At 56.3% G+C, this 19,295-nt stretch overlaps 1 protein-coding gene and 1 long non-coding RNA gene across 2 annotated transcripts; one reads left to right on the top strand and one right to left on the bottom strand.

The window, feature by feature from the left end:
• The first annotated feature begins 481 nt into the window (after nucleotides 1-481).
• On the top strand, nucleotides 482-2,662 carry LOC121824288 (uncharacterized). The gene is made up of 2 exons (XR_013048383.1): nucleotides 482-516; nucleotides 1,048-2,662. It is a non-coding gene; the product is annotated as an uncharacterized LOC121824288 (long non-coding RNA).
• On the bottom strand, nucleotides 2,483-17,820 carry Trim8 (tripartite motif containing 8). Its single transcript, XM_006983340.4, has 6 exons — nucleotides 16,217-17,820; nucleotides 6,025-6,120; nucleotides 5,529-5,762; nucleotides 4,439-4,470; nucleotides 4,148-4,263; nucleotides 2,483-3,838 (listed from the first exon to the last, which is right to left on the bottom strand). The coding sequence occupies exons 1-6, from the start codon at nucleotides 16,784-16,786 to the stop codon at nucleotides 3,231-3,233; spliced, it is 1,656 nt and encodes a 551-aa protein (XP_006983402.1). The 5' UTR covers nucleotides 16,787-17,820; the 3' UTR covers nucleotides 2,483-3,230.
• Nucleotides 17,821-19,295: the final 1,475 nt, after the last annotated feature.

Here is a 19,295-nt window from a genome sequence, read left to right as displayed (position 1 = left end):
TTTTAATCTTGAGTCTGGGGGTCAAATGCTCCGGGACGAGGGGCGGAGCAACCGACTGCCCCGGGCCTTGCCCCCAGACCAGCTCACTCCGAGGCGAGATGCTTCTGGCAGTTGCAAGCCCCGCTCCCTGCCCTGCAGCTGTTCTCCAGCTGCCCAGCCCCACCCCAAAGACAGCTGGGAGAGGCTGCAGGAGGGGGCGGGAGCCCGCCCAGCTGCTGGCTCTGGCAGGGTCGGGGGAGGGTTGTGACATGAAAGAGCCCGGGCAGACCAGGGTGGCGGAGGAACCTCCCCCCCACCTCAGTCCCCCTCCTGGTGGCCTCCTCGCGGCTCTGCACATCTGGGCCACAGGAGCCGCCGCCCCCGGTCTGTGGGGTGAGGGGAGGCCGTCGCCTCCCAGCCCTTCCTGGAAAGGGGAGGTGCGGTGGCGTCTGAGAAGGGGTGAGGGTGAGGGGCCCAGGGGCCTGCCTAGGGGGCAGTGCACCTGTGGGAACCCGAGGACTCTGCCTGTCCCTCCAGGTAACCACAGGAAAGGTTCCTTCCTGCTTTCCCGAGCAGGCCCGCGTCCTGGAGGGAGGGGGTTACTTAAGCCCTTTCTGGGCCCCCTCTGCCCCTCATTCTGCTGGGAGGTGGATGACAGCTGCTTCTACAAAGCCAGGACAGCTGGGTAGCTAGGGACAGCTGGATGGAGTTTTCCCTGCTTCTCCGGCTGCCCAAACAGGCTGTGGGCCTACAGCTGTGCAGCTGGCTGTTTGGGGTGGCTTTAAAGGGGGGTGGGAGTGGCGTTCCAGTCTAACTTACCCTCAGCGGTGTCTCCTCCATGTCTCAATCTGATGGGTGCACCTGGAGAAAGACCCCTCCCGTCAGCCAGCACAAACTGGGCCAAGTGGGAAAGAAATTAGGCAGCTTTGTGTTGGCTTCCAGCTCTTGGCATGGAGGATGTAGCAGGGCTCCTGACAAACCAGACAGTGAGACAGGAGCAGATGTGTGTCAAGTGTCTATCTGGCCACCAGTATCCTCCTGCCTCAGACATCTGTCCCCTCCCTTCAGCCCTAAACAGGTGCAGGAACCTGGGCGGCTAACTGTCGTCACAACTGCTCCTGGCTCTGGCTTCTAGCCAGCCTAGGGAGGGAGAAGCCATGGGGAGGTAAGCTTCTAAAGTCCCCTCTCCTGAACAGCACACGACGCTGGAGGGGAATGGCCGGATCCTTTCTTCCCACTAGGGCCCCTTCCGAGAGGTGGAATGTCATGGGTCAGCAAGGTCTAGATAGTTCACAAGCTTACACTAAGGCTCCTTTCCCACACTGTACCAGACTTCCTGATTCCACCCAGACTGGGGTGGCGTGGAGGAGGGGATGGACAGATGGACTAGGTACCAGCAAAGGCCTGCCTCCTACTAGCATGCAAAAAAAGGTGTGAGTTCACTTTAAAGGATGCATGCAAAACAGGCAGCTGGGCCAAGCATGGTAGTGCATGCTTTAATGCCAGCACTCCAGAGACAGAGGCAGGCAGATCTCTGAGTTCCAGGACAGCCAGGGCTACATAGAGTCCTTGTCCCCCAAAGCAACCGACCAACCAGGCAGCTGAGCAGAGAACCTTTCATAAGAGGACCAGCCAGTAATTCCAGCACCCAGGAGGGCTTAGGGGAATTTCCAGTTCAGGCTGGTTAGTCTTTAACATCAGAACGCTGCCTTGGTGTGTCCTCAAGGAAATACTGAGAAGTGGAGAGCCCTCCTCAAACCCTGGTGTCTGTAATTACCAGCAGATTCAGGAATGCAAGCGCCTGGGTTTTCAGGTGCCCGCTCCCTTTAAATCATACTATCCCTTTATCCCTTCCAGGGTCAAGTCCAAGGCTAAGGAACCCAGTGGCCCCTCTCCCCAGAATAGGGCCTGCTTTGTCTGAGCCTGCAGCCTGTACAGTGCCCAGCACATATCACATGCTCAAAGTTTGTGGCTAGAAAGCAGGTAAACTTTGCAAGACTCAAAGGTAGTTTCTCCTTCACCTATCTTAGCTAGAAGCACATTGGCAGAACCTCAAAGAGATGCCAGGGGCTTGTGTGGCCTGGGAGGCCTTCAGCAAATATTTCTCAAGTGAACCCAAGGTGAAGAGCAGATGTACTTGGTGCCTGAGGAAGTGGTATTTACAGGTCTGGAATTTTGTCTAGACCCAGGAGGGCAGAATCAAGGAAGGCAGAGCTGAGACAGCAGCCGTAGAGTGCCCCTGCCATACCAATGCCTAAAGATTCTAGGCCTGGGGTGCCAGTGGGTAATAGGCAAGGCCAGGGCAGGGCTGCGCCATCATGTTTATTAGAAGGTTGGATTTCAGTGTGTGTGTGCTCTAGACAGATTACAGAATAAATACCTGTCTCTTGAGAACAGAAGTCCAAGATTCATACAAGGTGCTCACTATAGGAAGGAGCGCTATCAAAATCCAGGTAGGACCCAAATCTGGGCCACCCTCCTCCACTGACCTCAACAAGGGCTGTGCTGTTTTATTCATTATTTCTTTTATTTCTCTTTATTATTATTAATATTATTATTATTTGCTTTCGCTGTGGTCACTATCATTGGCAAAGTTCTTTTTTCAACGTTCCTGGACTTGGGGCTCCTGGCTTTGAAAGGTTCCACTCAGGCTGAAGGTGCCAAAAGCTGCTTGAGATGTGGCCTTGAACTCCGTCTGGGAAGATGGTGAGGAGGCAGAAGAAATCATTCTTGGTTTAAAAAAATTAAAAAACAAAACAGAAAAACCCTCCACAATCTATAGGTCATTCTTTACTCCATCAGTGATCAACCTGTCCAGAAGAAAAATTGGAGGGAGAAGAAACAGGCCAGTGGGCACTGGGCCATCTCCCAGGGTAAGTGAGGAGAGTGGGTACCCCAAGGCTTCTTCCAGCCATGGGAGGTGTGAAGGGGAGGGAGAGAGAGAGCTTTAAAAAAGAATGAGAGAGAAGGGGGGGAGGGAGGGAGAGAGCTCAGCGCCTTGAGACACTGCCCACCTCCAGGGCCACCTGCAGCCCCTACCCAGGCCAGCTCCCACCATCACCTCCTCATCCAGGAGATGCATAAAAAAAAAATCCAAAAAGGCCCTAAATAAAACAAAATCCAAAAGGAAAAAAGACCTGGAGGAATGGAGGACGGGGAGGAGGGCAGAGAGAAGGGCAGGTCTCTGGATGCATAACTCCCGAGCCACCGGGGCTGGGGGAGGGTCCCCAGCGTCCACTGCCTGCTTGGCGTTAGCTTGTCACATAGTGTTTGGTGGACGGCTGCCCATACACCCTGTAGAAATCCTGGTGGCCAGGCTGCTGGGAAGCGTCGAGCCAGTCTCTGACTGCCAGGCCGGGGAGGGACTGGGGGACGGAGGGTGTGGGTGGAAGTGGGTGTGAGTACTCCTGTGAGGGCACTGTCCAAGGGAAGTGGCCGGATCGGGGGTACGGCTGGTGGCCACCATGGTTGGCCACGGAAGAACAGTAACAGTTGTCCACGGAACAGACGAGAATCTTGCGGCCGCCATATTGGGGAAGCATGGGCTGCTGGGTGGCGGAACCATTGGGGTACTGCGATGGGGGAAACACAGGACTCGAGTGCACTGGTTGGGCACCACCTGGCAGGGCCACCAAGTGCTGTGTGGAGCTGCAGGGCCCCAGGGGTTGCCCAGACTGGCCCTCGCCGCTGGCTGTGCCCGCCGCCCCATACTGGCTGCCCACAGGGCCGGATGACGTCTCAAGGAAGCTGGCCTCCGGGAAGGCGGTCGAGTGCTTGCGCTTTTCTGCCCCAGAGCTGTTCACACCACAAGGGTACAGGGGGACGCTCTGTAGGAAGGGCACCGGCGTGCTGAAGGAACCTGCGGAGAGTCTGGAGTCAGTGTTGCTGAAGCGCCCAGCCCAAACAACCCTTTTCCTTTCCCATGCAGGCTTTGAACCTCTGTGGGTCTGAATATGTGACATCTTGGTTGACATCTACTACTTTCACTTTCTAGCTGAAAAAACACAAACAAAACAGCTGAAGCTCGAGGAGGCGACGCAATGTCACTTGCCCAAGGTCCCACGCCAGAAGTGGCATGGCGGATGTGCACACAGGTCTGCCTGTGCTAAGCTACACTGCCTCTTGGACGTGGCGATGGTTCACCCCTGCCCAGAGGCTTCACCCTCACCTTCCAGCATCTTCCGCAGCTGCTTCTCCTTCTTGGCCACCTCGTTCAGGAAGAGCTTGGAGTTCAGGTGGCCGATCTTAGGGGGAGAAAGGCTGCTGCCCGTGCAGGTCTGGGTCCTGGGGGCAGTGGACGGGGTGTCTGCTGTGAGGAGGCGTCACCCGTGAGCCCGCCCTACCTCCCCACCAGCGGGCATGGCCCTCTCTGCCCTCCCTTGGCTGGGTTCGGGAGGATGGGACAGGATGGGACGGGACGGGGGTGGGGGTGGGGGTGGGGGCTGGGCTATCAGCTCACCTGTCCATTAGGATCTTCACAGACTTGGTGTTCTGCAAGGGAAGAACAGTCAGTCAGTGGGAAGGGAAGGCAAAACGGCTCCGTTTACCCAGGACCTGCTATGCTGGCCTGGCTTCGGAGGTCTGTCTGAAACAGGGCCTCATGGATCCCAGTCTGGCCTAGAATGAAGTATTAGGATGACCTTGAACCATCCTCCTGCCCCCACTCCCCAGTGCAGAACTGCAGGAGTGTGGCAAGGAGCCTAGCATATGGTGCTGAAGACCAAGCCCGGAGTTGCCTGTGGGCTCCACACGTTCCCACCAGGCACTGCTGCTTCTCTGCAGCCACTGTGTCTGGGAGAGGGCTCCACAAGCCCCTTCCTTTTTATTTTTCGAGACAGGGTCTCTCTATTATGTAGTCCTAGATGCCCTGGAACTCACTCTGCAGACCAGGCTGCTCTGGAACTCAGAGATCCACCTGCCTCTGCTTCTGAGTGCTGAGATTAAAGGTGTGCGCCACCCAGTCCAACAGGCCTTTGAAATCTGGCTACATCTGGATTTCAGAAGGGAGCAATGGTGTTTATATCACATCATATGATATATTACATATGATCCAAAAGGACACCACAGTCCAACCTAACACTTCTACAGCAATCTTTTTTTTTTTTTTTTTTTCAAGACAGGGTTTCTCTGTGTAGCTTTGTGCCTTTCCTGGAACTCACTTGGTAGCCCAGGCTGGCCTCGAACTCACAGAGATCCGCCTGGCTCTGCCTCCCGAGTGCTGGGATTAAAGGCGTGCGCCACTACCACCCGGCTCTGTTTGAATTTTTTCTACCATGTGAAACACAAAGACCATTAACTGCCCACGTCAGTTCTACCCAGTGTTTGCTGTTCAACGAGGGCCCAACTTTGGTTTTGTTTTGTTTTTTTAAGTTTTAACTTTAAAAATTCTGGAATAATAGATAAAGGATGGTGGACTGGTACATGTGAAGGCTGAGGAATCATCTACGACAGAGCGGATGACAGGTTCTGGCCCACGCAGAAGGCAAAGGCAGGGGAGCACACTGGGTTGGAAGCAGCTGGAACAGCTGTGCAGTGGCCCCCAGCCCCACCTTCATGAAGCTGACATCTTCTGTCTTATCGAAGAGAAGCTGCAGGGAGCCCAGCAACTTCTTGGCCTCCTGCATGCGTTCCCCAAGGTGCAGCGCCTGCGCCGCGTTCTCGCTGCAGAACTTGGCTTGCGCCTTGTCCAGGACCTCTACTGTTTGCCGCAAGTCCTCATCCAGCAGCTGGTGAAGCTTTTCAAACTGCAGCCGCACCTCTTCCTTCAGCTGGCTCACCTTCTCCTGGAGAGAGAGGCGAGGGTGGGCAGGCACATGAGCACGGAATGACCTCAGGCGGATGGCACTATCCCAACCCCCACTGCTAATGCTAGGTAGGGTCTGGGACCCTGAGCCTCCTGGCTTCTGAGGGTAACGTGTGACCTGCCAATTCCCCATGCCCAGCACTGGGCTCTGTGCCAGCCCCTCCTAAAAGCAGTGGGATTCCTATTCAGTTCACCTAAGAGCCTGCATCCCCCCAACCCGCCAGGGGCTCAGGGTCCGCTACCTCCACCAGGCGCTTGTCTGACTCGAGCTTGTAGAGCTGGTCCTCGATGTCCTGCTCTCGCTCCTCCAGCCGCTCCTGCTGCTTCATCAGCATCTTCTGCAGGGACACGAGGTAACGGTGGTGTCAGAACGCGGTGCAGCCAAGCCCCATACCTCCCTCTTGGTAACAGATTCTTCTCAGAGGTCCTTTGACTCCAGGTGACCTAAAACCTCTACCGGCCAGCCTCCCCTGGCCCTCACATAGCCCCAGGACCAGCTACTTTCAAGAAAGAGAAACAGAGAGGCTTCCCGTGTGTATTCAAACCCTGGGCCTTCTTCTCAGGGCAGGCTCTGCCAGCACGCACACTGAGTACTTGTAGACCCTGCTTTCTATACATCCCTCGTCTCATCTAGAAGGGGGTTCATCCAATCACCCCACAGCCATGAGGTAAGGACTGTGTTAAGAGCCTCATTCACAAAGGAAGACACCGAGGCCTGGAGAGGTTAGACCATCTGGCCAATGGAGGGAAGAGCTGGCTCAGCGCTTCCAAACGCCTACTGCTCTTGTAAAGGACCCAGAATATGGTTCCCAGCACCCACGTCAGGCAGCTCACAGGTGTCTCAGGGGAGTCTGCCTCCGCTGGCCTTTGCAGGCACGTACAGGCACATGCGCACACACAATTAGAAGTAAGTATGTATCCTGGAAGTTGTATCGCCAATAGGTGGCACACACCAGGTAACAAGCCAGGCTACTTCTCCCTCGGGGCACCATCTTGAGTAGAACACCCTAAGGTGCAGAGAGTCAAACAGCCTGTGACCCAGGCTCTTGGCCTCACCTTACATTTGCCCTTTTCTATGGTACAGCAACACAGCCCACCCCTTCCTTGTTCCCGAGGCTGAGCACGGGCCTCAGGACTCAAGTCCTTGCTCTTTATGTCCCTCAGTGAGACCAGGAAAAGAGAGACCCTGCTGCTCCCAAGAGTGATCTGCTGCCAGGCCAAGCTGTTTTTCCAAGGTCTTTCCTTAAAATTTTAATTCATCAATTATATTTATTTTGTGTGTGAGTGTTTTGCTTGTATGTATCTGTAGTGGGTGGCTGTTTGAGCCACGCCCTGAAGTACCGCCCCTAGTGAGGTAGCAGGTAGCTGTTACACCTGCCTATGACCTTGAGGTACATGCCCCTGGGAGGACTCCTAAGACCTGGAATGTGCTCTCTCTTTGCTATCTTGTGGTTTTGGACGCTGGAATGGACCAGGGCTGAACTCGCCAGAGAACAGCATTGGACTGTGCCTCACTCACCCTTCCAAGATTCTGTGACAAATTCCTTCATTCTGTCTTGTCTTTATTTGAGTTAATCCCCAAATAAATTCCTTTGCTCATTAAATATAATCCCAGTATGTACCTATGTGCACAAGGTATGTGTGTGTGGTGCTGGCAGAGGTCACAGCGTTGGCTCCCCTGGAAATGGAATTATGGTTGGTTGCAAACCACCATGTGGTACTGGGAATTGAATGCAGGTCCTCTGCCAGAGTGCCAGATGCTATTGATTTCCTATTTCTACAGCTTTCCCCCCCCCCCCCCCCCCCCGCCCCAAACACACCTCTTCAAACAAGGTCTCTCTTGCTCAAGATGACTGCCAACTTTAAATAGTTCAGCATGGCCAAGAATGATCTTTTACACATGACTTCCAGCCTCTTGAGTGTAAGCTAAGTACAAGGTAAGATTTTTTGGCTGGGCCAGGATCTCAATGTGCCTTTAGAAGGTTCTGTGACCCTCCGCATCCAGGACTGTGCTCACCAGGGCACTTCAATTCTTTCTGTCATTTTCTGGGAGCCAACAATGCCTCAGCTCCTTTGTCTGCTTTCTGAGGAACTTTCCATGACCCCTGTTTGTTCTGAGTTGGTGCAGGTCCCTTCCTATCCTGGTCATGTGATGGGCTGTCACATCCTGCCCTACTCTAGCTGTGTTCTTTAGCAGAGTGGCCACTTTTTACACTGAAGTTTATACAGAATAAACTAAACCAGAGATGGCAGTAGCCGCCTGTAATCCCAGCATGTGGAACTGAGATAGGAGGGTTGGGAGCTGGAACCAGCATGATGGGCTGCCGAGAAAGACCCCCTGGCGGGTGAGAGAGAGAGACAGAGAGAGAGAGAGAGAGAGAGAGAGAGAGAGAGAGAGAGAGAGAGAGAGAGAGAGAGAGAGAGAGAACTGAGCACAGCCTCAGGTTTCCAGCTGCACCGCTCATTTCCAGTGACTAATGGCTACATGTAGCAAGTGATGGACACATGTTGCAACTCCCAGGAAGCTATACTACAGCTCTGTCCCAGAATCTCCAGGCCGGCTAGGCATGTTGTTTTAGAACACTTGTTGGAACCCAGGGGCTCCACATGCTAGGCCAGTGCTCTACCACTGAACCACATCTTTACCTCACATTCTGGGTTTTTTTTAAATTTTATTTTAATTTTTTTTTATCCTGTTTATTTTTTTCTTTTATTTTACAATACTATTCAGTTCTACATAACAGCCACAGATTTCCTTGTTCTCCCACTTCCTGCCCCCTCCCCTTCCCCCCTTTTTTTTTATCTATTTTATTTTATTTTTTTTTATCCTGTTTATTTTTTTTTTTCTTCATTCTGGGGTTTTGTATTTGACTCACAGACCATGATCTGATTTCTCCACAAATCCCAACCCTCTTAAGGAACTCAACTTTAGCTTGGGATAGTGGCACACACCCAAAATAGCAGCACTAGGAAGGCTGAGGCAAGAGGATCACCATAAGTTCAAGGCAAGTCTGGACTACAAGGGGAAAAGGGGAGAAGAGGGTGGTGTGGTAGAAAATAAGAACTGAGCCGGGTGGTGGTGGTGCACGCTTTTAATCCCAGCACTCTGTGAGTTCGAGGCCAGCCTGATCTACAGAGCGAGATCCAGGACAGGTACCAAAGCTACACAGAAAAACCCTGTCTTAAAAAACCAAAACAAACAAACAAACAAACCAAAAAAAAAACCCCTAAGGCTTGACAGTGCAAGCCTTAGTTTCTGCTCTGGGGACAAAGAGGGAAGATCACCATATTTGAGGTCATCTTTGGCTACATAGGGAGAGACCCTATCTCAAAAACCAAAACCAAAAGGCTTTGGGACCGTCCTCTGCTTCCCTTCACAGGTGGGTCTCTCAAAGGCCTGAGGACCTGGTTGCTGCTGAATACATTTCCAGAAACATCCAGGAGTTGAGCACAAAGCTCTGCAAAGCGGCTCTCAGATACTCGAGGAAGTGTCCACCAGCAAGGGGTGCTTCTCTTCCTCTGTGGGGGCCACATGACCCCTGCTCACACCACACCCACCCTTTTCATAGATGGGAAAACCAAGGCCAGCCAGACTTCAGGCAAACCTGCTCTACAGAGGTTGCTAGCCTAGAAACAAAGAATCGAGATGTTGAGGGCAGGGGCTGGGTGGAGGGTAAGGCTCTTCTAGGTTAAGAAAGCCTGGAGCTAAGAGTCCTAGTAGGTGAGTCCTAGCCTAGCTAAGTCCTAGCAGGCTCTTCCCCTTCAGTGACCCAGCAGACCTTGCCCTTGTCAGCCAGAGGGATCAGACTGACAATCCAGCTTATTATATGTGGGCAGTCTCTCTCTCTGTCTCTGTCTCTCTCTCTCTCTCTCTCCAGCCTGGGCCCTGAACCCCCCTAGTGCACATACACTTGCACCCAATGCCCTATACAGGTAAGGCTGGATCTTTGGAGACCCCAGACAATGAAGGGGCCTGAGTAGAAGGCTTTCCTGGGGACTGAAGAGATGGTTCAGGGTTAGGAGCACCAGCTGCTTGGGCGGAGAGGCCCAGGTTTGCTCTCCAGCACTAAAAGACTCACAACCATCTGTAACCCAGGTTCCTGGGGTTCCAACACCTTCTTCTGCGGGTACTGCACACGCATAACATAGTACACCTACACACAGGCAGGCAAAACAAGATGTAAGAAAAACCTTCACTGTGAACAAGACCTTGCTCCCTCTCCTACACAACAAACGGGGCTCACACAGCACGCTGGTGGCCTATAACGTACGGGCGTAGGTGAACCCCACTGGCACAAAGCGCCCCAGAGATAGGAAGCAGGCAGGGTCCAGGCCCTCGCCACTGCATACCTCTCACCAATTTGCCTGCCCAAGTCATGGATGAACAGATGAGGGAGCGGCCAGGCTGAGTCCCAGGGGAAGGAGACAGATAAGGTCAAAGGTTCCCAAGAAAGGATTCTTATCCAGCCCGCCAGTGAGGGCTCCTCCCCCACCCCAACTGAGGCCCTCTAGTTTATGGTTGCCCCGCACCCCCAACTCCTGCCTAGTCCTGGTGTGGCTCAGCCTCCTCTCCTCTTAGGCATTCCCAGGAAGCACCCCTCTTCTGGGATCCTAGTGCCTGCCCTTAGCTTCAGGAGTCTAAGATCCCCAGCAGGGCGATGTTGGGTCCAGCCATGGCCTAGTGAAAACAGTAGCCCCAACAGGTAGGTGGGTCTAACTTCCCCTCCACCACCTCAGAGGCCCCTGGTTTTCCAGTCTGCTGTAAGAGGAGAGGGCAGGAAGGGGAAGGAAGCTGCCAGGAGACCTGCAAGGCAGGTAGGGCTGGGAAGGCCCCTCCCCCAGCTTCCTGCAGCCAGGGGAGGGCGGGAGGTTGCTCACTGAGATTGGTGGGAGGAAAATACCCACCTACCACCTCTTCTCCACACCAATTCTACCAGATCAAAACATGCAGAGGGGCTGGGCATGGTGGTGCACACCTTTAGCCCCAGCACTTGAGAGGCAGAGACAGGATGATCTCTGTGAGTTGGAGATCGCCTGGTCTATGGAGTGGGTTCCAGGAAAGCTAGAGCTACATAGTGAGACCCTGTCTCAAAAGAACCCAAAAACTAAGAAAATTAAAAACCAAACCAACCAACTAGGAAGATGCTGGAGGCCCAGGGCTGAGGAGGCAGGAACAGAAGCCTGTCCTCTCCTCCAGCAGCCCACTAGCCCAGCTTCTATGGGCCTTCTCAGGGAATCACATCTCCCAGTTGGGAAAAACACACAGCTGAGGCCGGACTCCATTTTCCAGCTTGCTTCGAGGCCTCCCAAGACAGGGGAGCAGTGGTGTTCTAAAGTGGCCCACCATAAGCTTCCTGGACTGTGGCCCATTCAAGTGTGTGGGAGGGGAACCATGTCCAGTCCAGAAGCAATGGAGGGAGCAAGGACTCTGGGGGAAGTCCCCAGAGTGAATGCCCTAGAATTGTGGGCCTCAGGCACTCTGGGATCGACTGGGCCTGTGAAGAACTCCCATGCCCGCCACGGCTCCAGGGTGCCATGCATCTCAGACCTGCTTCCAGGCCTTGTTGCCCACCCAACCAAGAGTGTATATTCACAGAGTCTCTCTTCTGCTCTGCCATCTCAGGTGCCTCTGGAGCCTGACCAGCTAGGCCCTGTTGGTATTTTGCTGCCAAACTAGACCAGGCAGACGGGTGAGGTCTGGAGAGTAAGGGCTGTGTAAAAGTTAATAAATAATAATAAACCCTCAAGTCAACCTTGAAGAAAAGGAAGGTCAGGGGAGAATGGGCTGAGGGCCAGGGCAGAGGCAGGCCCTAGGTTTGCAGGCAAGGCCGAGGTTGGCTCCAGCAGCCCCTGTGGCCATGGTGGGGGGGGGAAGTCAGGCCAGCACTGGCTCCAGGACTCTGCTTAGAACCGTGTGGGACTTTCTTCCTAAGCTTTTGTGACTGTCCTTAGGGCCCCACCTCAGCCCTTGTCCCAGGGTCAAACCTGACCTGGCTCCAGGGGACAAGCTCTCTCCTCTCCCCTCCAAAAGTCTCCCTCCCCTGCCACAGTGCTTGCTTTGGACCAGCATGTGAAGCCTCAAGCTAGGGAAAGCAGAGATAAGCGGTGGCGGGCACAGGAGTCAGGGCAAAGAGAAGGCTGGAGCCTCAGCGATCCCCACAGGCCATCAGCGTGAGAGGGCTTCCCAGCTGCAGAGGCGAATTAGCTTTTGCTGTGCACAGAGCAGCCTCTGGGGCAGCAGAACAAAGAGACGAGAGAGAAAGCCCCCCTTTGTCTGGGTTTGAATGCCAGGCCGGCCAGGGAGGAAGGCTTTCCCAGAGCCAGGGATGAGGCTGGTCAGGCTTGCTTGCTCAGCCCAGGGCAGAGGCCCAAGTGGGGCTGCCCGACCAGACTCTCCCCACTCCCCAGCACCCACTGGGGCTCTCTCATCTCCAACACCTGCACAGGCAGCAGCTCACCCTGAAGTGAATCCCTTCCCAAAGGTCCCCAGGCAAGAAAGTCACAAGCCCCCTGGCAGGCCCCAGCCCACCTATTACCTGAGCAAGCACTTAGTAAGTGGCAGTCTCCCCGCAAAGGACAGGAAATTCACTAACACCCCGCTCTGCACCCCTCCATCTCACCTGACATCCACTCTCTCACAGACACAAACACATGAGCATATTTCTGTCCCCAACGCCACAGCCACACAGGAAAGCAGTGCCTAATTAGTCAGCCATGAGCACACCCTTTCTTGAAGATACTCATGTGGGGAAAAACAACAGTTACGATAGACAGACAGACAGACACAGACACACAATGAGCCCAGAACTGCAAGCAGGTCGAGTAATCAATAGGGAGTGTATGACAGGCTGTGAGCAGGATCCTGGGGTAGAGGCAGGGGATTGGGCCTCTTCTCTAAGGATTTAGGAGATCACAGAAAGGACAGCACACAGCCCTCACACTACACACCCCCCAACACACACACATTTTCTCCACCCTGTCTGCTATTAGCAGAGGGAGAGTGGGTCTGACCTGCCTGAATCAGGCTGTAACCGCAGCCCCAGCTTAGCAGAGACCCACAGGCCTCCCTCTCCCAGGTTTCCCATGTACCCTTCCTGCACAGGCATGTACCCTCACTCCAAGGAACTACAAATCCCAGCAGTGGGGTTCCCTTCCCCAGAGAGCACCTCTCCTCTGTGCGAGGAAGGATGTAAGGCACAGGGTCCAGGACAACCCCTCCAGCCTGTTTCCGGGATCCTAGACACGACAGAGAAGCACACAAACCACACCAGCTCAAACACCCGTATCTGCAAGCCCCTCACACACATGGCCACGACTTCTCTTGGGTCCTTTCTATGTTGAGAGGGTTCCTAAGAGTGCTCCCAACTCCCATCAGCCCCCTATTACTCAGATGAACCCCTTAACAACTTAGAGGCTGGGAGGGATTATGTCCATTCAGGATTGCTAACCCTGAGCCCACCTGGACGTCTCAATCCTGGGCCTATAGCCCAAAGGGAAAACACTTCAAGGATACAGGTATGTCCCAGAGAGTGATCTCGAGGCCCATCTGGTTGGCATCCAGTCCTCTCAAAGGCAAAGTGGGGCAATGTCCTGGCCTGCACAGGCCTAACTCTTAAGTACCACCTCTTCCTGATGCCCCACCCAGGCCACTGGCTCAAGCACATAAAAGTAGGTGCTTGTGAATATTGGGGATGGGGCTACCAGGAAGGGCTAAGCCGTGGTTGTGGGGCGGGGGGGAGGGGGGAGTTGTTTTTTTTTGGTGTTGGTGTTAGATTTGTTTGTTTGTTTTTTGAGATAAGGTCTGACTGTGTAGCCTTGGCTGGCCTGGAACTCACTATGTAGACCATACTGGCCTTGAGCTCACAGAGACCTTCCTGCCTCTGCCTCCCCAGAGCTGGGATTAAAGTTGTGGGCCACCACTCTGGGCACTCAAAACCCTCAGCACTTGTTAACTATTTCCAGCCAGTGGATCTCGACCCTAACCCCAAGGGGGAGGGCAGGAGAGGAAACACAAGCGGAAACAGATTATTTTTATGGTTCTTTGTGCCTCTGCTCCTGTACCTTGGAAAATTCTGGTGCCCTTTCCACAGCACTGGTAAAGGCCCTTTAAGACAGACCCCTGCTAACAGGAAAAAACTGGCTGAGGCAAAGACCTCCTGCGTAGCCTAAAGAGAAGGCAGGGTTCTTCCATTCAGCTTCCTCAGGACTCAGCCTGGCCCTCCCCCAGGGCGGGACCCCTACCTCTGCATTCAATAAGTCAGACTCATACTGAGTGACACTGGACTATGGAAGGGTTTCCAAGCCTAGTGCCCTGGGGCACTAGAGAGAATGGCCAGGAGGAGTATGGAGGAGGATGAGCCTCGGGCAGAGATGCTGACCTCACAGAATTGCACATCTGGCCCTAATGCAACTCACTACTTCTGAGCTTGCCCCCATAGGCACTAGAGCACACAAGCAGACAGTTACACACATCATGGAGCTGCTGGCAAAGTGCAGTCCCTGACGAAAAGAATCCCACAGTACACTCTGCAAGCCAATGCCACCCTTTCCTCCCCAATCCTACATGCAAGACACATCCATTGAGGGTAAATGGAGACATGCATCTAAGGGTGCCCTAACAGCAAGCCAGGTATAATTAAGTTTTCTTTCCTTCCCCAAGACTCCCTAGCATTGAAGGGGTGCAAGCACACGTCCATCCAACAGCCTCTCCCGGTCCATTCGGTCACGGTTTTTTTTCTGTGCCCTCTACCCACTTTCTACAGCCAATCCCAGACAGAGAACTGGACGGTCAGCGGTCCTTTCTCCAGCCTTCCCTGCACTTTCCCAGCCTCCGCCCCACCATCTTTATTAATAGCAGCAGCAGCAGCAGCAGCTTCAATACTGGGTAAAGTGTGGGCTATGCTTGCCCCGGGTTGGAGGAGGAGGACCACAGGGCTCCTCCATTTCCCCAGCCCTTGGCCTTTTCCGACACTAGTGGGGAGGAGTGACTCTTCTTCTCCATCCCCCACACTTCCTTTAAGAAACCAGAGGCCTCTCCTGGCACAAACCCCCAGAGCTGGCCCATGCAATTGCAAACTAATTATACAGCAAATTTTGTTATCCCCGCCCTCAGCCGCGGTGGCCCCTCTGCCTTTTGTTGGTTGTAGATGTATGGTTTTTAATTGCTACACAGTGACTCATTTAGATTCTACGTCCCCTCCTCCCTAGCACCACGCAAACAGCCCCCATCTACATTCTGGACAGGCCCAGCTTCCTCATACTGCAGAGGCCCCACTGGCCTCCGGGGGCCCCCACCCTAAAACACACACTCCCAGTCCTACCAAACCTAACCTTGCTCTCTTATCACAAGACCCCCTGGCCCGAGCTTTCAAGATGGCTCAGATGGCTCAGATCAACTCCTTCCTTCTGGGTGACTCAACCCCAAGAGGCAAGGGACCCGAAAGGAACCTGGGAGGAGCCCCCTTCCAGTGAAAGGGACGGAAGTATGCCCCAGTCCAGTTCCCTAGCCAGGCCCAGAGGCCTAAGAGGGGAAGGCGGTTTTGACATTGGCTGCTGCAGCAGGGTGTATACAATGGGAGGGGGTGCGGTTCCGTAATCACCCAGCCGGCAGCCCAGGGGAGCCAGCTGCCTGAAACCAGATTTCAAGGCGGCTCAACCTTAAACCCACAGGATTCTTTTTCCGTCTTCCACCTCCCCTCCCCAAATGTGGGAGGGCTGTGGACGAGGGCAGGGCTGGGAGGGAAGGGTTAGACACATACTTTAAGGTTTGTTCATGCAGGCTCAGGCAGCATGCAAGTAGAGAGAGCAGCCGCAGCCCGGAGAGCGTCCGCTGGGACGCCCTGTAAGAGCTGACAGTCGGGGACGCCTCTGGACCGCCAGGCCTGGCCCAGCTAGATACCAGAGTTCGGCTCGACCTCCGGAAGCTCCCCCCAACCCCCAATGTGTTTCCAATAGAGCTTAAAACTAACATGGCTGCTTTTGTTTACTTCCTCATTGGTATGCCAGCATCATGGATCATGTCAGCCACAGCAGCGGCACCAGGACACTCATTACATAAACAGCAGCTGGAGAAGCAGGACCGGGGTCACTGCCTTGGTGACTTCCCGTAGGGCTTACAGAAACAATGCTGGGGGAGGGAGCTGCGCAAAACAGAAACGCACATTCAAACTACTTCTAACAGCCTCCCTGGATTCCATAAATGACTCGCAAAAGGGACCCTAAGGGCACAGGTGTGAGAATGCACCCAGTAGCCAAGCCCTTTTTCTCAGGACCTTATCCCTCCAAACTTTCACAGAAGAGTTTAGAAGAGGGCCTCTAGGCTAATGCCACAAGAGTCAGCTTGTGGGGATGGGTGGCCCCCAGGCGGGATGTGTGTGTGTGTGTGTGCGCGCGTGTGTGTGTGTGCGTGCGCGCGCGCGCGCGAAGTGTACTTGCCCGTATCTCATTCCTCCGGATCTCCACGTCGCACACCGAGTGTCCCTGATGCGCGCCGCTGTAGTAGCAGCAGTACTGGCACACCGCCACCTGCTCGGCCTCGCAGTGGTACAGGCGGTAGGCGTTGTGCTGCGGGCAGCTCCAGGCCCGCACGTCGTCCGCCTCCACCAGGAGGTGCCCGCGGGCGGTGGAGGGCTGCTGCAGGTGCGTCTGCACGTGGGACTGGCAGCAGGGAGCCTCGCAGCGCAGGCAGACCTTCTGCGCCGGCAGCGGGGGGCCGCGGCGACAGAACACGCAGTGCAGTGCCGTCGGCGGCTTCTCCACGTGCAGGGCGTTGAACTTCTCCACGATGTTGGTGAGCTTCAGGTTCTTCTCCAGGCCCGGCTTCTGATTGTAGGCCTGGTTGCACTCCGGGCAGCGCACCAGGCCACTGTCCTTGGCCCAAGCCTCGCCGATGCAGCCCCGGCAGAAGTTATGCTTGCACGGCAGCTGCACCGGTTCCACGAAGACGTGCAGGCAGATGGGGCAGATGAGCTCCTCCTCAAAGCAGTTCTTCCAATTCTCCGCCATGGCGGGTGCGGGCAGGGGGCCCGAGTAGACCTCCCGAATTGCCCACCCCTGGGGATCCGTCCGGTGCAGCTGGGGACCCACCGAGCCCGGAGCTCCGGTCCCCGCCGGCCCCGCCAGTCGCTCAGTCACCAGCGCCTTCCGCGTGCCCGCCCCCCAGAGGAGGGAGCCTGGGTCCTCGCGCCGCGCGCGCCGCCGGCTGCGTCTCCTCCTCCTGGCGAGTGCCTAGCGGGAGGCGGCGGGCTGCGCCAGGGCCGCGGCCGGGGCACCAGCCCTGGAGGAGAGCGCCGTGGTCCAAATTCCATATAACAGGCCGCCTCCCCGTCGGCGCGGCTAGGGCAGGGGCGGCCCGCGGCCTGCGCTCGGCCCCGCGGCGGCTGACATCGGGGCGCGCCCCGCGGCGCACCGAGCGGGGGAGCCGCACTCTTCCTTTGGTGGCGGTGGCGGCGACGGTGGCTCCCTCCCGGCTGCTCCGAGCCGCGCCTTCCTTGCCTGGCTCCCGGCCGAGGTCCGAGGGGGGCACGGAAAGCTAGTTGGGCCGCGCCGAAGCTGGCTGGAGCCGGAGCCGACGAGCGAGGCGCGCCGGCGGTCCCCGGGCCGTGGCGCGGGCGTCCCCCAGCTGGCCGGCCGGCTGCGGGTTACAGGGCGCGGGCGGGCCGACTCCGGGGCGCTGCGTGCGCGCTGGGGCAGTCATTCAGATGAAATTCCAGTCCCCGGCCAGAGACACCAGCCCGCCTCTGCCTTCCTCCTCCCTTCACAAATAGAAACGGAAGGGGGAGGGAGAGAAGTGGAAAAAAAAAAAAAAAAGCAACCAGAGAGGGAGGGAGAGAGAAGCCCGGGAGGTGCTCCGGCCTGACCCCCTCGTCGCTACTTCTGCGCTCCCCGGAGGCCCCGCGCAGGGCGCCCCCGCCGCGGAGAGACCCCGCTCCCCGTCCCCGCGCTGGGCGGGCGGCTCGCCTGCGCCGAGGAAAACAAGGATTGATCAAACTAGAAAGGAATTTTTCTCAACTGCTAATGAACAGGAGGCTCGGCTCCCGGCCCTCCCCTCCCCCCGCCCGGTCCTCCCCCTGCGCCCCCCCCACCCCTCCCCCCCACTTTCTTTTCTTCTCGGCCTCTGCTCCGGCCTGGAAGGCTCCGGGCTGCGGTCGGAGCCAGCCTGCGGCGGCGGGGCCGGGCCGAGCCAGCCGGGCCGGGTGCGTCCTCAGCGCCCAGCCATCTTGAGCTCCCCAGCGGCCGCGGTGGGGCCGGGGGCCGGGCGCGCGCTTGAGGGTCCTGCGGCTCGCGTCCCCCCCTCCTCCCTTCGGTGGGATTTTTTTTTTTTTCCTCCAAGAGGAGGGCTGGCGGCCTCCAGCAAATTAGGAGAGAGGGAAGGAGGAAAATGCCAAGTCTTGATTTCTCTCCACCTCTGCTCCACCCATCCCGGTCCTTTCCAAAAAATCTTTTTAAAAGATTAGAATTGGAAGAAGTCGGCAGAACGGCGAGCGCCTGCGGCCCCCAGCGCTGCCCGGGCGACGCGTCCGGGGCGGGCCCGCGCCCGTCGCTCGGTCCGTGGGTCCGTTTGTCCTCTCCCGCAGCTTCTCAAGTGAGAGGAGGGCGGGCACTCCGGGCAGGGTCTCCGCTGCGGCTGTCGCTTCAGAGCTTTATCCTCAGATCAAAAAAAAAAAAAAAAAAAATGAAAAAGAAAAACGGGGGGAAAAAAGATAGAAACCACCCCCAGCCCGAACACTCTCATCACAGCCACCTTCAGCCATCTTGCGTGTATTATTTCAAGAATAATCTGTTTAATAGAAATAGCTGCGTCTCCGGCCCCCTTCTCCGCATCCTGGGGTCCCGCCCCCTTTTAATAATAATCTCGATAATAAAAATGATCAGCGGGCCGGGCAGTTCGAGGCTGCTTTTCCCTGCCTCGGGTCTCTCCGGCTCTCCCCTAGGAAAGGGAACTGGGGGGCTCGCGCTGGGGCTGGGGGTGCGGCCCACCAACCCCCAGCACCGGAGCCGCGAGGGGAGGGCTCTCCCGCCCCAGCCCGGGGCAGCACGGTGGAGGAGGGGCCTCGGCCCGCGGCACCCACTCAGGGGGTGGGTTCGCTGGGGTCCCCCGGCTCCGGCCCGGGTTCGCGGCCGCCCCGCATACAATGGGTTGGAAGCAGAGTGAGGCCGGCAAGATGGGGGCGCGGGAAGGCAGGAGGATGGCAGAGCTCAGGGCTGGCGGAGAAAGGTGAGAGGAGCGCGGGGGTGTGGGGGGCGTCCCTACATCAAGGCCGGTCCCGCTACTCGGGGAGGGGGCGGGGAGGCGGGGAGGGGGAGGGGGAAGCGGCCGGCGGCGCCTTTAATCAGCACCCGCTGGTCCAGCCCACCCGGTACCAGCGACATGAACGGGGAGGGGGGGAGGGGAGGGGCGTGTTTTCCGGAAGTGCTCTTACAGCTGCTTAGGCTCTCGGCCCCGCCCCCTTCCCTGTCTGGAATTAGGGCTGTTCCTGAAGCGGCTTGTGCTATTGGTCCTCGGGGTGAGGCT

The sequence above is a fragment of the Peromyscus maniculatus genome, chromosome 1 (genome assembly GCF_049852395.1).
Source record: "Peromyscus maniculatus bairdii isolate BWxNUB_F1_BW_parent chromosome 1, HU_Pman_BW_mat_3.1, whole genome shotgun sequence".
Taxonomy (NCBI): domain Eukaryota; kingdom Metazoa; phylum Chordata; class Mammalia; order Rodentia; family Cricetidae; genus Peromyscus; species Peromyscus maniculatus.
Note: the sequence above shows the minus strand (reverse complement) of the source record. Positions and strands in the feature narration are given on the sequence as shown.

Excerpts from the sequence above, each read along its gene's own strand:
- Trim8 (XM_006983340.4), bottom strand. The coding sequence starts at position 16,786 with ATGGCGGAGAATTGGAAGAACTGCTTTGAGGAGGAGCTCATCTGCCCC. Across the intron at positions 6,121-16,216 it reads TCCGGAGGAATGAGATACGG|AAGATGCTGATGAAGCAGCA; the intron begins GCAAGTACACTT and ends GTGTCCCTGCAG. Across the intron at positions 3,839-4,147 it reads GCTGCGGAAGATGCTGGAAG|GTTCCTTCAGCACGCCGGTG; the intron begins GTGAGGGTGAAG and ends GACTCTCCGCAG.